The sequence below is a fragment of the Choristoneura fumiferana genome, chromosome 17 (genome assembly GCF_025370935.1).
Source record: "Choristoneura fumiferana chromosome 17, NRCan_CFum_1, whole genome shotgun sequence".
Taxonomy (NCBI): domain Eukaryota; kingdom Metazoa; phylum Arthropoda; class Insecta; order Lepidoptera; family Tortricidae; genus Choristoneura; species Choristoneura fumiferana.
The window spans coordinates 2,971,117-2,987,270 of NC_133488.1; the positions used below are offsets into that span (position 1 = coordinate 2,971,117).

A 16,154-nucleotide genomic window follows, 5' to 3' on the forward strand; every position below is an offset into this window, starting at 1 on the left:
TGAGAATGTGGAAGTAGCAGTACCCTCTAGTTGACGAACATCTTTCCAAAAGTGTATCTTTACATGCCTCTCTAACACTGACAATAAGGTGTACATTTATAAGCATAACGAATTTGGATGTGGTTTTTTTTTTATTCGACTGGATGGCAAACGATCAAATGAGTAAGAGATCACCACCGCCCATAAAAATCTGCAACGCCAGGGGTATTGCAGACGCGTTGCGAACCTAGAGGCCTATGATGGGATACCTCACGTGCCAGTAATTTCACCGGCTGTCTTACTCACCACGCCGAAACACAACAGTGCAAGCACTGCTGCTTCACGGCAGGATTAGCGAGGAAGATGGTGGTAGCAATCCGGGCGGACCTTGCACAAGGTCCTACCACCTAGTTGTGAGCATGCTTGTGACTTCGACTGTACAAGCTATTAAATACCTCAAAGAAATGGCCAAAACCCTAAATCACAGGTTTTACCAATTTAGGAAGTAGTATCTTAGTTAAGTGGACAATGTAAAAAGATGTTTTTGGAAATAAATTATTATAATTATTAAGTTTAGGTAACAAATGAACTAAGTAGGTAAGTGAATCTCTCCGTTTGTCTCTCACTTTAAATACGCTATGCATGTAGCAAGACGTGAACACAGAACTCGCCACAATTCTCTTGTGCCGATCCCTGCACCTACAGATTAAAATTTATTTAACTTCAAAATATCCATCTAACTAACTTACTGTGCGTGCAGTCATTGGAAACCTAATAATAAACTGGTGTAAGTTAGAATTTTTCTGTGTGAACTTCCCTTTACCACATTTTTTCGTTACGTTATGTACAAAATACGTAGCATTTTGTAAAAATGTAACGTAATCGTAACGAAAGTGTAACGTATTTTATACAAAAAATCGTTTATCATGGCGAATAACGACATTTTGAACATAATAACAAATGCCACTTACATGGAAAAGATTACCCTATCGTATGAAAAAACAACCAGTTAAAAATAATCACTACTTACCCTTAAAATCGAACAAGCACTTTCGACGTTTTTTCGAAAAAAAACCGCCGCGTCACTTTTGATGGCTGTTTGTCAACAAACTGATGAGATTTATTTATCTCATCGATGTTGCCCTATTAGAGTATTAGTTGCCAGTGTACAAAAACAAATTTCTACCGAAATTGGCGTTAAAGGTAGCTTAATTAAGCGTCACCTAAGTATTCGTAACGAAAACGTGGTTTTTTGGCACGTGAAAAGAAATAAATATAAAACATGAAAATTATTTGATTATCATGATTCCGCAATCGGTAGGACTATCGTTATATCATAAAATTTTGTTTAAACAAAAATCATGATCATGAGAAGTTAAATAGCATGAAAATAATAAGGTATTTAGTACTCGTGGTCAAAAAAAATAGTCAATTTTCGTTACGTTTTGGACGGTAATATATTTTTATTATTTTTTTTAAAAGGGTTTAAATCAATTATGTCATTTGCGACCTTGAGAATTTATATTGTGTCATATAATAAAAAAAAAATTAAACATCTAGGTGTTATCAGTTTTTTTTTATCAGCGTTCCAAATTTGAAACGAACAAATTGGTCAAAATTCGCGGCCTTACCCGTATACAAATATTTGCCAAATTGGTGTGGTTATATGTATATGGAACCCATTCATGTATACTTATTTTTGCCTACGAGGTGGATACATTTAAATGGAATTTATTTAAGTATGCAACTTTCTGAAGCATTTTGTGATTACATAATACTGAAAAAGTTTAATGAATACAATTTTTTGGTGTCAGTAATAGATACATATTTTTGATACAATGTATGACTACATATTTATGCAACCTTGTTTTTGTATACATATTTTTAGACGTGACTGTACACTAGTCACTGTAGCCAGCGGAGTTATTGTTTATCATTTTAAATTCTATTTATAGATAGAATTCGCAATAAATAATAAAATGCTTAATCGATATTGCTTAATTGCTTTTTATCCAGCTTAAAAAACAAGTATTATTTTTAAATTTCTAAAAATCCATTGACTGATAACTTCGATTGGATTTTTTTTGTCAAAATCGGTTCGGCAATTTAAGATTTAATTAAATTGAAATTTTAGACATGACGCTATTTAGCGTACCTACCAGATAATTCAAAACATAAGTTATATCAGAAGATAATGAAACTGTCGAGTCATGCAATATCTAGCTAGTTATGTATACATTATACATTTGCGACGAGGTCGGGAGTATCACGGACAAATTATCGTAGGTAAGTAAAAAATAGTATTTAGTTTGAAAGAGTCGTAACATACAACATGACGTTATTAAATAAACAATCTAATTCCATTATGTTAAGTCTATAACTGGCTGTAAGGTTTTGATTATGGCGAGTAGGCATACCTAGGTATAAGTGGAAGTTAACATAACCTACCTACAGTTTTAAGCTTGCTACACATGTAACGATATATCGTAGCGATTTCAGACTGTGCAGATAAAACGAATGCTCATCTTGATAAAATTTATGTTCTACGGACATAACGACATCTTTAGTAACATTATGAAATTATTATGATAATAGCTTTTGCCCGCGGCTCCGCCCGCGTGGAATTCGTTTATCGCGCGCTGTTCCCTCGGGAACTGTGTATTTTTCCGGGATAAAAAGTAGCCTGTCAGGCTCTATGGCCCATAAACTTTCTCTATCAAATATCCAAAAATCACGTCGATTCGTCGCTCCGTTTCGACGTGAAAGATGGACAAGCATACAAACATACAAACACACACACTTTCGAATTTATAATATTAGTATGGATTCGACTTATCTGTTCGAATTTGTAGATGCGTCATTGTTAAGGATAGGAAAGAATAACACAATATGATACATAAAAAAAAATTGCTAGCTTCGTATCGGGATTTTGAAAAAAAAACAATGTCAAATCCACCTTCTATGAAATCAGGAAATATGGCTGCTTATTTTCAAGTCTCTAGCTCCAGAGGTAGACTGAGCGTTGTTCAGTAACGTTATTTTTTGTAGATATCCATAGGTTACCTATCTGTGTCTAGGGTATGCTTCAATTAATAGTAAAAAACTTTTTTTTTATTCGACTGGATGGAAAACGAGCAAGTGGGTCTCCTGATGGTAAGAGATCACCACCGCCCATAAATATCTGCAACACCAGGGGTATTGCAGATGCGTTGCCAACCTAGAGGCCTAAGATAGAATACCTCAAGTGCCAGTAATTTCACCGGCTGTCTTACTCTCCACGCCGAAACACAACAGTGCAAGCACTGCTGCTTCACGGTAGGATTAGCGAGCAAGATGGTGGACGGTGGATGGTGGATGGTGGTGGTGGATGGTGGATGATGGACTTTCCTCTGAGCGTGTAAGAGATCGCATATTCCGCGCAGCAAATAATCCAAACCGTTACTAAATAAACTCCTTGCGTTTATCTCTGCTACGTCACAGTCACAAGCAGGATTTAAATTTTTAACCCTGTTAGCAAAAAACATGGGCACCAAAGACTGACCACATCGTAAATTACCGAAAAACTCGAAATACTTTAACTAGATTTAAAGGCTGGGAATGTCTTATCCGTTGGGCCACGATTGCCCACAGAATTAGTGGCCGCTGGAGCAAAAGCCTGGGCAGCAGAATTTCCTCCTCTCACTATTTCACAACTGCAGTTTATTAACACAAAACCACGCGAGAATGCACTCAATGCTACGGTGTTACAAGTCAAGTACAATTTCACGGGGTGCTCAAAATTGCAGCGTCGAGCGGACGACGACGGAATTTCAACAAGTTGGAGCATTGCGAGTGCTTCAATATTATAGGGAGTTGGGGGTTTCTTATCGTCAGGCAGTAAGGTTCTATTTTCGCTGTATGGGTGGTAAATTGTGTTTGTGTTGTCGAGGGAGACATTCTTGACGAATGTTGCCAAAAATCGTCCAGTTTTCACCTCCTAGTCTTAATGTTTGCTTGCTGTGAAGATTTTTTATTGGCTTGTATGCTTTTATATAGAAGCGAGGGAAGCTTTTCAGGGTTTTTAGTTTTTTATAATGGAAACGTGGCTATTTGCTGATAGTGGAGAGCTATCTCATAATAGGCTAATGGCGACTGTACTTACTCTGTGCTTGATTATTAACATGACACGACAAATGATAACCTAACGTAACTTTAGAGTTTTTTGATGGATTTCGCGCTGTCATCGTTCATCCAACATTACGTCTCATATTTCGATTTCTAGATTTTTTACCGTACAACGGCAAAACTTACTAGACACTGGCAAAATTGTCCTCCAATGGACAGCGCCATATTTTTCTAAAAAAAAACGTAACTTTAAATTCAAAAACCGGCCAAGAGCGTGTCGGACACGCCCAAAATAGGGTACCGTAGCCAATACGAAAAAAATAAGTAATGTTTTTCTAAGGATTTCGTATTTTATACGGAATCTTCCAAGTTTAAGGTATATTTTATACCTTAGGCTGCTATTTAGGTAAGCTAGTTTACTACTAATAATTCTCTAGCAAACTTAGCCTTTATAGTTTTCCTTGAAAGTTTGGTATATTTACTACCATCCTGAATTTTTTCAAAATTTTCCACCCTCCGGTTTAGATTTTAGAGGGGGGGACGCTCGGTTTTCATGAAAATTTGCACTTTAAAGTTAAATATTTCGTAAACAAATCACTGAATCGAAAAATCGTCTTAGCAAACCCCTAATGGTTTTAAAAGACCTATCTAACGATACCCCACACTATAGGTTTGGATGAGAAAAAAAAATCACCCCACTTTACGTCTATGTGAGGTACCCTAAGATTTTGTCGGCATAGTTTACATATATATCCGTGCAAAATTACTGCTTTCTAGCATTGATAGTCCCTGAGCAAAGCCGCGGACGGACAGACAGACAGACAGACATGGCGAAACTATAAGGGTTCCGTTTTTGCCATTTTTGCTCCGGAACCCTAAAAATGGTTTAACATCTTATGAAACATAGCTAAGAACCGTCGCAAGAAAACTCGCTTATAGTTTAAAAAAATCGTATCGAAATCTGTCCAGAACTACAGTTCGAGACCTACAACACCACATGTATACAGACACATTTTGGCATCAAACTTATAACACCTTTTCTTTGGTCGCGGGGGTTACAGACCGCAAGGGGCTCTATTATAGGTTTCTTTTATAATACTAGCGTTTTCAAAAAGGTGGTCATTGCCAAGAAAAATGTAAAATGCCGCAACTAGCAGATCATAATACCTATATTTGATTATATGTATAAGCAACAGACGTATTAACAAACGCCATTCCATGCGACTCCATGGGTTCCAGAATCATAGCAAGCTAGCATATGCCCTAAAACCCATAGTGGCCTATCAATTTGATATATGGCCTCTCAAGCAGAAGATCGTGGGTTCAATCAAACCCGGCTTGCGTCTCATAGGCACTTGTCTCACCGCCAGCGAGGAAACGATTGGCTATCGACTATTTTCTCGCTCAAGAAACGAACAAAAGATATAAGATCCTGTGTGAGTAAAAGAGACACATATATTAATAGTTGATCGCTGGCTGTTCACACTGTCGGCGTGAACTCGCTCTTACATCTTTTGTCGCAGCGACAAGAGCTATAAAACTCGCTGAGCTATAGATTCTCGCTCAGCGATGTGAGCTTGGCGGCCGCCCCGCACGAGCGAGTCGAGTGGAGCGAGTAATCGCCCATCGCACGCGAACACGCGCTTACAGCCGAGCGACAAAACTACACTCGCTTCTCGCTGCTCGCCCACTCGTTTCTATAGTTACTCGCTCTACTCGCTTCTCGCTCATCGTCGGCGGTGGGACATGCAACAGCACTTTTTTTGCAATTTCGTGGCTGGTCCCATAGTAAAAGTGACTCGGTGTGAATCTTCCCATTACCCCTTTCACTCTTGCTCATGACCCCGGAATCACCCTGTATAGGCTGGAATTAAAGAACAAAATACTATCAAATAGTCGTAGATACTTTCGTGGCTTTACATTGTGCTGTTTGTTTCAAACAACCCAAGAAAAAACACCAATCAAAACTCATGTTCTCGATTCCTTGAACTCGTACAGTACTCAAACCAAGTTTCGTCTCTCCGCAGATGGCGAGCCGATCAAACTGCCGGAAAACTTGGAGAGCCTCCCTCGAGCTGAACACTTCGCGGCCCAGAGACACAGGTGGAACACTAATGAGGTATGTTCCTTCTTACCCGATTACGGCATAGCTCAAAAGAAGGGCGGGGGGGGGAAGGGGTTTTAACCATTTAGTATGTAGCATTGGAGCTTCACCTTACGGTCACGGAGCTCCATAACATCCCTGATATATACTCAGAGGACATAAGTTTGCAGGTGGTAGGACCTTGTGCAGGGTCCGCCCGGATTGCTACCACTATCTTGCTCGCTAATCCTGCCGTGAAGCAGCAGTGCTTGCACTGTTGTGTTTCGGCGTGGAGAGTAAGACAGCCGGTGAAATTACTGGCACCTGAGGTATTCCATCTTAGGCCTCTAGGTTGGCAACGCATCTGCAATACCCCTGGCGTTGCAGATGTTTATGGGCGGTAGTGATCTCTTACCATCAGGAGACCCACTTGCTCGTTTGCCATCCAGTCGAATAAAAAAAAAATAACAAATATAACATGCAATTTAAATTCGACCAGGTTCGATTTACGGTCATGTATGACGTTTTTTAAAAAAATGAACGCGATTATATTAAATTTAAAATCAACACGACTTCGCTATCTCGCTTGGTTTCAGACTTCCCTATACTGGTCCATTTGGATTGATTACTCTGTATAACATATTTACTTAGATGCTTGCAAAAAAAATTTCAAGTTTGATAAAAAAAAAACAAAGAAAAGCTAGTAGCCCTAAATCAGCCCCAAAGGCTCTACCCTTTTAATGCCTCGATGATATTATAAGCCCACAGATTCTTTTATTTTATGTCCCCAAGGAAGTGAAGGTGTCGTAAGAAGTCAGTCCGCTTGTAATTAGAATCCATTTGCGTTATCTGCTAGATAACGTTATCTAACGCTCCGGCTTAATATGTTTGAATGAAGTGATTGCATCATTATCTACGAGTGTTTTAGTTCATGGTGTTAATTTTTTTTATAACGAATACGTATGTTACAAACTAACTAACACTCGTACGCAAATAATCGTATATAAATTATAAAACTCATGGGACAATTGACACCAATTGGTGTCACCTGTCCCAAACTAAGCAAAGCTTGTACTATGGATACTAGGCAACGAATAAACGTACTTATATAGATAAATACATACTTAAATACATATTAAACATCCAAGACCCGAGAGCAAACATTCGTATTATTCATACAAATATCTGCCCCGGCTTCGTAGTCAGGTTCTCTAACCACTTGTCCATCAGGTCGTCAAAAAAAAAACAGTAAGTTATAATAAATTATAAATATCATGCGACATAATTGACCTAGCTCCAAACTAAGCAAAGCTTGTTCTATCTTCTAGCAAATAATCATACTTACTATATAGGTAGATGCATAACTAAAATACATATTAAACACCCAAGACCCGTGTACAAACAATACTGAAATAAGGTGACCTACATATTACATGACACATTTAATAAGCTAGTAAAATATCAGCTGTACTGTTATATTTATTAGTTTCCTTGTAAAAGCTGGCATTCTGTACATTCCACTGTACAGTTGGTATCATAACGCAATGCATGTTTCAGAGGCAGATTAGCATTAATTTTATAAGGTCTTATTACTGCGGGGAGTGGACTGTCCGCGTTTGCACAGTCAGTGGCAATTGTGCTGAGTTGTTTAAAAATTATAGTGTACAAATAAGCAGTACAGAGAAAACACAGGTACTGGTGAAAAAAAGGTTCTCTATCGTTTGCCCGAATTTCATATGCCCGAATGTATCGTTTTCTAGAATTTTCATTTGCCATAAAGTAATTTATTACTGAAATAGTAAGTTTTTCAGAGTTGATATTAAACTAACCTAACCTACTGCATTCTATATGATGACATTTAAAAAAATCTTGAAAACAGCATGGTTCTATATATTTTATTTTGTCCTTTCATTGGAGGACAATTTTGCCAGTGTCAAGTAGGTTTTGCCGATGTACGGTAAAAAAATCTAGAAAACTAAATACGAGAGGTAATGTCGATGAACGATGACAGCGCGAATCTTTTATAGAGTTCATCAAACATTTTTTTTATGAAAACTTTCCTCTGAGCGAAAACGAAACAAAAAATAATAAAAGGCTGGCCACATGATCACGGTGCGGCGCCATAACATGAAACGGCGCCATACCAGAATGCACTATTATGTACTTACAACATACTATCTTTACTATTTTCTACTTTCTACTTCTTTATAACTATTTTCTAATACTACATTAGTCGGATTATTTAGTATAGATGAGTTGCCAACCGCGGCAATAGTCAAAAATTGATGTTATATTTTAAAATGTTAAAGTTATGAGTCAGATTAAAGGTCAAAAGCGTGTTGTAAGTAATATTATCAAAGTAGGTTTCAAAGTTCTTAACATACTTTGAAAGTTAAAGAAATCTTAATTATAGCTGACTTTCCAAGTTTATCGGATAAGTCGATTTACTCAGACGTAAATAGAAAAAGAAATTATTTTAAGCTCCTATTGATTTGGAGTATAAATTGGGTGGAAGAGGCTTTTATGCATAAGGCCCTTTCATTCTGTGAGAAAGCCCTTCAGTGAGACGTGTACAAGGTGCTAATTAAATAACTGGAAACTTCAGACACCCCAATAGGCTTATTTTACGTTACTTTATTACATCCATTCTAATTTTAAACCGTTAATAAACATTTGTTCGTTTTTAAAGAATATAAAAATCTATCACGAACAATTATTGGAGTAGACCCATTAACTTATATATTAAGAACAGTTCTATCAGACCAAATTTTTAATGTTCATTAAATTTTTATGGAATAATCGAGAAAAACCTAGAAAAACTATCAAAAATGCAACGTTGCCAGCTCAGCAGGTATATGCTCTTAAGTATCCTACATTCTCATTCTAAGAGGAGGCTTGTGCCCAGCAGTGGGACGTATATAGGCTGGGATGATGATGATGATGATTATGCTAAATTAGTAGCTTGTCGAGTGGGCACAGTTAAAAATAGGATGTTAAAAACCACAACCTGAGGCCGTGTTGCCTTACGTTTCTGACGCTGGCCATTTGTATGCGAAATCTGTCATTTGATTGCGATTGCGAGCGTCGGAAACTTTAAGCTATACGGCTTCTGGAGACACATCGCACATGGCATCAAGTGACTGACAGAGACGAGTAGAATAAAGAAGTTGACTTTGCCAGCATTGAGACCTGCTTTAAAGACTGACTTTAAATAAAAACACGTGTTCTCACAGAAATATAATTGCACTACAGGCAGTTAAAATGCGGTTCTGAGTTTTAACCAAACGGCGCAAATAAAACTGCAGGTCGAAATTAAATCAAATTGAATTTATTTGCTGGCCGTTAGTGTAGGTCGTAAATTCGCTGTTAGAGCCCCCACGCACGCCAGCTCCTATTAGCTGTTTGGGCGTAAAGTTTAACAGTGGCTAGCACAAGTGGCAGCAACTATGCATTTATTTTTTATAGTATATTAAACAAACGTAAAAAAACAGAAATCTGTTTTTACCAAAAACAGAGTAGTAACTAGGTGGTTTACTAATGTTTCGGCGAATAACGTTTGGCAACCTGTTTCATTTCGCAACTGTTTAATATTTCTGAAAATGTAAATATTTCAGGATTTTTATAAAACTAACCTAACCTAACCTAAAGGGTTCTACACGATGGCCCTGAAATAAATCCTGAAAAATTTACAGTTTTAGAGTTTTCGAAATGAAACAGGTTGCCAAACGTTACGTTGCGAAAAGGCAGTACTCGTAACTAGGTATATGACCGTTGCCTCTTAGTAGAACTTAGTAGATCTTAGTAGACCTTAGTAGACCTAAGAAAGTGGTAACTATTTTACCGTTAACCATTAGATCTGCTTACGTCAAAACTGTAGTGTTTATTGTTTTTAACCGACTTCGAAAAAAGGAGAAGGTTCTATGTTCGACTGTAGGCAGATGAGGCTCGTCATTATCAAAACATAAATATACTCGTACGTATAATTATGATAATTCTGTGGGCTATTTTTGAGCGGACCTGTCTATGAAACTAACTTAGATTCATATATTCTACCTGTCTCGGTTGGACAAGAAGACGACGCCGGAGAAGGTGTTCGAGCACGTCCGCGAGGCGGTACAGCGCCGGTTACAGGGAGCCCAGCTAGAGCTGTCCATCATCCCGCTCGAGTCTCAAAGGGCTAACAATTTCAGCTCATTAAGACTCCAAGTGCCTGCCAAGCACCAGCAGAGATGTTCTTGCGCTCCGACTTCTGGCCGGAGGGTGTGGTGTTCCGTCGTTTTAGGGTAGCGACGAAGATAACACCCGAAAATCCCTAATTACTTTGTTTTATTTTTGTATGTCTCTTTGTGTTTTTGTTTTTTGTATAATTCAAATTTTACAGCGCATTGGTTTTTACTGTAATGCTGTCATTTTTTTAGTGATACATAAACAAATAATTATTCTGATCTGTTTTGGTTAATAAAAGCCGACTGCATTCTCAACTCGAGATCTAAACATAGCCAATTTTCCGTTGTGTCCCATTTTTCTTCCGTCAGCTCCATAAATATCAACCCCTTGAACTTGACATTGAAGTATCTTCTATCTAAAGAGTGATGGCGGCGGTCTTGTCCTTGTTCCACTTAGCTCGACTCCATCAATGCTCTTTTACAGTGGTTCTCTTTTAAATGGGCTGAGGTCCTAAAATCGAATTAAATAATAACAATCTGTCAGTTCTGGCCTCATCTGCACTTAACATCAGGTGAGATAGGGTTCAATTACGGCCAGTTTCATGTAAAAAAAAGTTAGATTAGGGGTATAATATGTAAATTACGTCACACATTTAGGAGGGGGATGGCTGTCAGTCGGTTTGTCACACAGGAACAAAAAAAATTTTTATTTTCATAGCAGTGTTTGACAACTTGGGGGCTACTAATGGTTAAAATTAGTGTGTCGTACTTTATGGATGGATCGGAAAATATTGGAGACCTATTTTTTGACAAATAAACAAAAACTTATGAAGATTTTGCCCGTTAAAAATCCGCATGTCGTCACGCCGCGCTGCACTTTTTAAGCCGTGTATCCACTAGAGGCAGCCTCGGGTCGAGCGGCTTCCTCGCTCCGAGGCCGTGCAAGTGGAGACACTGCCTTAACCCGAGGCGCGCCGTGACACGAGGCAAATTTTGTCGGACTTTTTGCTGTGCTCAAAGGAGCCTCAGTCCGAGCCGTGCATTTGATGGAGACGGATTAAACTGGCTCGCACGTCGCGGATCAAGATAAGGCCTATCGCCTCAGCTTGATCCGCAACGTGCCTCGAGCCTATGCCTCAGAGCGAGCAGCCTCAAACTAAAGGCTGTTTGCTTCAAGTCGAGGCAGCTCGGCCTGAGGCTGCTCTAATCACGGGCACATCACGGGATCTACTCCTTAACTTTAACGCGCTTTATCTTTTGTTTCATTTTATTTAATTCATTTTTTGTTTGATTGAAAAAATTGCGTGCAATATTTTCTTTACTCAGGAAACTGCGCAATCATTGGTTATACTCGTTTGTCACTAGATAAACAATTTACTTACCTATTGTTACTAACACAATTATAATCTTCTAAATAAATATGTAGGTACGTACCAGCCAACCTATTTGGTTTAAAGACATTGCTATTAACTGTTTAAAAAAAAAACACCCACTATTCAAAATTGTAATCCTACTAACAATGGCCTAAATTTTATCCCGGGAACATTAATAACTCCCACGGGACGCAAATTCCTGACACAGGCTATTTCCCGGGAAATCCAAATCCCCGTATTTCATGTAGCTATTTAATATACCGTGTAATATACACTTAATGAGAACTCGCAACATCAAACGCTAACGTAACCGACTGTACCTCGTATAAATCGCGAGTTAATTCATGTATTATGCAAACTGACATGAGTGTCTCATATCGCAATGTGTTCCTGCCCTGCCTACTTACCCCGCAGATTGGCTTTTAACCCCTACCATTGCGTTTGTAATTAAAGTAAGCGTGAACATAAATACATAAATATACGATTGAGTAAGCTGGTAAGAGGCGTTGAAGTTCTCGTCTCAGTATTAAGGTAAGAGACTGACCCACTGTTTCACCATCCACTTATTATTTGACGGATAAATGTGATGCAGTCTCTGTTTGTTTTGTTCGGATAGACGGAGACGGCATCACATTTATCCGTCAAATAAAACTAATCAATGGGTGGTGAAACAGCCCCTAAGAATGTTCACTATTTTTGCAAGCTTTTGTTTAGCTTACCCTGTTTATTTATTTATTTGTTTGGGTCAAATCTTGGAAGCTAAATTTGATCCACTTCCAACGGTCCGATTGACTTTAAATTTGGCACACTTATGTATAATCTTGTTGGTCCTGCCAAGATCTTCTCCGCAGGAGGGAACTCCTCAATGGCTAATAGTTGGTACCGCTTGAAATTTGGTTCGCATATACAGTTTAGATGATAAATAGTGCAAGTACTGTCAGCAAAAAGCTAGTATAAAACTGAATTTTTAACAGATACTTATTAGGGTTTCGTATCTCAAAAGGAAAAACCGGAACAGTTACTTATACAATGTGTCTCTGTCTTCTAAACTAAGACTGAAATCTTGAGTAGAGTTTGTTCTCAGGAATGTTCTAAATTGCAAAATATTTAAGTATATGAAAATGAAAAAAATATTTTCGGAAATATTAAATTGTAAATCAGTCATTTCTCTGTCGATACTGTAGCGTTTGGTATGAGGATTGTATATAGAATAGAAGTACCGCAATCAATACCTTCTGCTCATTTTTGTCCAGAGGGTAGACGTTGCGTGATCACTTTGCTGTCCGTCTGCCATAGGTCAGCCAAGACCGTTAGTTCATCATCATCATCATCATACTACATATACTAATATTATAAATGTGAAAGTTTGGGAAGATGTTTGGATGTTTGTTACTTCATCACGGCTAAACCACTGAACCGATTTAAATGAAATTCGGTATACAGATAGTTTGAGTCCCGGAGAAAGACAAAGGGTAGTTTTTATCCCGGATAATTGCAAAGTTTTCTCGGGATAGCGTTAAGCGAATTCTGCACGGACGGAGTCCCGGGTAACATGCTAGGAAACAATAATCATCTAAAATGATTCCAGATGCGGACAAAGGCTCTGCTAACACTGAATCTTAAATATAGATACGTACAAATTTGTGCGAATCCTCGGTGCACGAGTCCGACTATTATTATGTTCTCGTCTCAGTATAATTAAGAAAAAAAAAGATTCCACAGGAAAACAAAAAAAGCCTGATGTAATCGATTTTTGGAGCAGAAAACGACTCAACACCAAGAGAACTCTGTATTAATGTTTAGAATTTTGCTCACGTCGGATAGCCATCACATCTGTACGAGTCTTGTATTGGCTAGGGGTTTGGATTTGGTGAAAAATGAGCTAACATAGAGAAGTTGCCAGTCCCACTACAGTTTCCTGGTCTTTGTTCAAACAATATATTTTGTGTCGAGGATTTGACACGTATACTCGTAATGTTAATATTTTGCACTCGATCAGGATGCTTACAGTTACCAAACACCTTCAAAAAGGTGGGCTTTAAAGGGAACTCTGTGTTTTATAAGTTTGCGAATATTTCGGATTGTTTAATAAATAGTATTTTATGCAGTTGTATAAGAGGGTTCAGAAAAGGCGAGTGGTGTGGGTTACGATGTGAGTGTCACGAGTTTTTTTTACTTCGCAATGGCTTATGCAAAGAGTAAGAGACGGGAGAGGTGACACGTGAATCGTAAACGTCAGCGTGTAGATAATACGGCCTCGGATCAGTCCTGACACAAGCGCCTGTTCAAAAATGGCGTGTTTAATATTCAGGAAATATGAAATGGTAACCTTGTTATGTATTTAGTGAAGCTTACAGTATGGTCAATTCATATTTCTTGGATTAAGCTATCGCATTCGAGCTAGAAAAATAAAACAAAAGCCGGGTAATTCTAAAATGGTCAAAATTAGTGTGATGTACTCGGATGACCTCTCAGTCCCGACATTAGCTTTGGTTCAAAAATGAGTGTTTTTCATCACCAATGTTAGATAAATAAATAAAACAAAAGCTGGGTTATTCTCGACTACCGCTAGTACCCGGGCGTATATTAACCCGGCTAATGAGATGCGTCGGCCTGCGTGTATGTAAATGCCGGGTGAGCTATGCCCGTCTTTGACGTATATAGCAAGCCTCCTGCGAAATGTGCAAGGATTCAGTTTAAAGTATCAAAGAACTAAAAGAATTTCCTTGCTCACCCGCGACCTTAAAAGCAAGGAAATTCTTTTAGTTCATTGATAATGGACCTCCGCAAAGTAACGCCTGATTCAATAAATTATTTAAAGTATCAAAAGTTAAATTCCTTTGCATTGCATTCCTAGGAATATGGCTGGATATAAATAACGAAGGTTTGTAAGTTTGTTATCTCATTAGTTTCTTAACCGCTGAATCGATTTAGATGCAATTCGGTATTAGCAGTTTCGGGGAATGAAATATTATAGTTTTTATTCTAGAAAATTGCATACATCCCGCAGGATAGCGTTAAACGAATTCTACGCTAACGTAGTCGCAGGCAACAGAGGTCTTCATATTTTTTAAGAGATTTAAAAAAATGCTTGCACGTTTCCTTTCGTTGATTTTGCGCGTATCAAGGAGATATCCAAGTTAATAAACTCTAGATTGATTAATAGCTAGAGACAAAACAACGCGGCCCTCCGCCACAAAATGGCGACGAGAAAAGCTGTTACCGACCAAAATAAAGTTAAGGTCATAGCTGGCGATAAATCATGAATGACATTTTGACTAATGGTGTATGGTAATCCATTCGCAATAATAAGATCTTTTTTGGGCTATCACCTAGATTGTGGTGTTGTAGAACTTGCTATTAAGTAATCTAAAGCCGAGTTTAGACTTGCAAGAAGAATCGTGCAAGTTGCATTACATTGCGAGGCCGTAAAGCCAACGAGTTTGTAGTGGTCAATCGAGCGCCGCAATGTAATGCAACTTGCACGATTTTTCTTGCTAGTCTAAACTTGGCTTATGGGCAAGAGGTCGTATTGTTGAACACGAACACGTTTGCAATCGCATTCACCATCTCTTTCTACTCTCGTCTTAAACCGTGTGACAGAAAGAAGAGGTGAAAACGATTGTGATTGCAAGTGTGTTAGATAAGGACTCAGAGGCCGTGTTGTCTAACGTTTCTAACGCTCGCGATCGCAACCAATAAATGACAGTTTTTAACCGACTTCAAAAAAAAGGAGGTTATCAATTCGGTTGTATTTTTTTTATGTTTGTTACCTCAGAACTCCGGCTCTGGCTCGTGCTGAGGCACCGACCGACTTCAGACTGGTAGAAAATTATTTTTATGTTTTTTTTGTAGTTGGTTAAATTTTTTGTTATACATTTTTTTTTGTATGTATGTATGTAAACTCTTCAGTGTACAAAAGGAAAGAAACAAAACACAATTGACAAACTTTGAGATACTTGTACACAGGCGGAATTATCCCTTTAAGCGATCTCCACCAGTCAACCTCCCCTCACCCCTGGAATACCTATTTCAGCATTTTTACAAAACACATGTGTTTTTAGTTTCTTTTCTTTTGTACATTTTTAAAAATATATTTTTTTTTAAATGCTAAGGGATGATAAAGGATAAGATAAGTCCGCCTTTGTACAAGTAACTTAAAGTTTGTCAATTGCAATTGAGTAGTGTACAAAAGAAAAGAAACAAAACACAATTGACAAACTTTAAGGTACTTGTACGAAGGCGGACTTATCCCTTTAATGGATCTCTACCAGTCAACCTCGATAATGTGAAAACGCTCAAGTCAGTCATTTCTCCGTTGATACTGTGCATTTGGTATGAGGTTAGAAATACGCTAATAACTATTATTGTATATACAGTTAATTTATTTTTAGGATAGTTTAGTATAAGTACTTCAATTGTACCTTTATAATGCGTTTATTAATTAAA

At 38.0% G+C, this 16,154-nt stretch overlaps 1 protein-coding gene across 5 annotated transcripts in view; it reads left to right on the plus strand.

Annotated features, from left to right (window-relative positions):
• The window catches only part of Camta (Calmodulin-binding transcription activator), a 176,028-nt gene that overhangs the window by 29,242 nt on the left and 130,632 nt on the right, over positions 1 to 16,154 (plus strand). For all 5 annotated transcript variants that reach the window (XM_074100862.1, XM_074100866.1, XM_074100863.1 and 2 more), the window contains exon 3: positions 6,111 to 6,202. In XM_074100862.1, the coding sequence (XP_073956963.1) occupies positions 6,111 to 6,202 (92 nt within the window). The remainder of the gene's footprint in view (positions 1 to 6,110; positions 6,203 to 16,154) is intronic.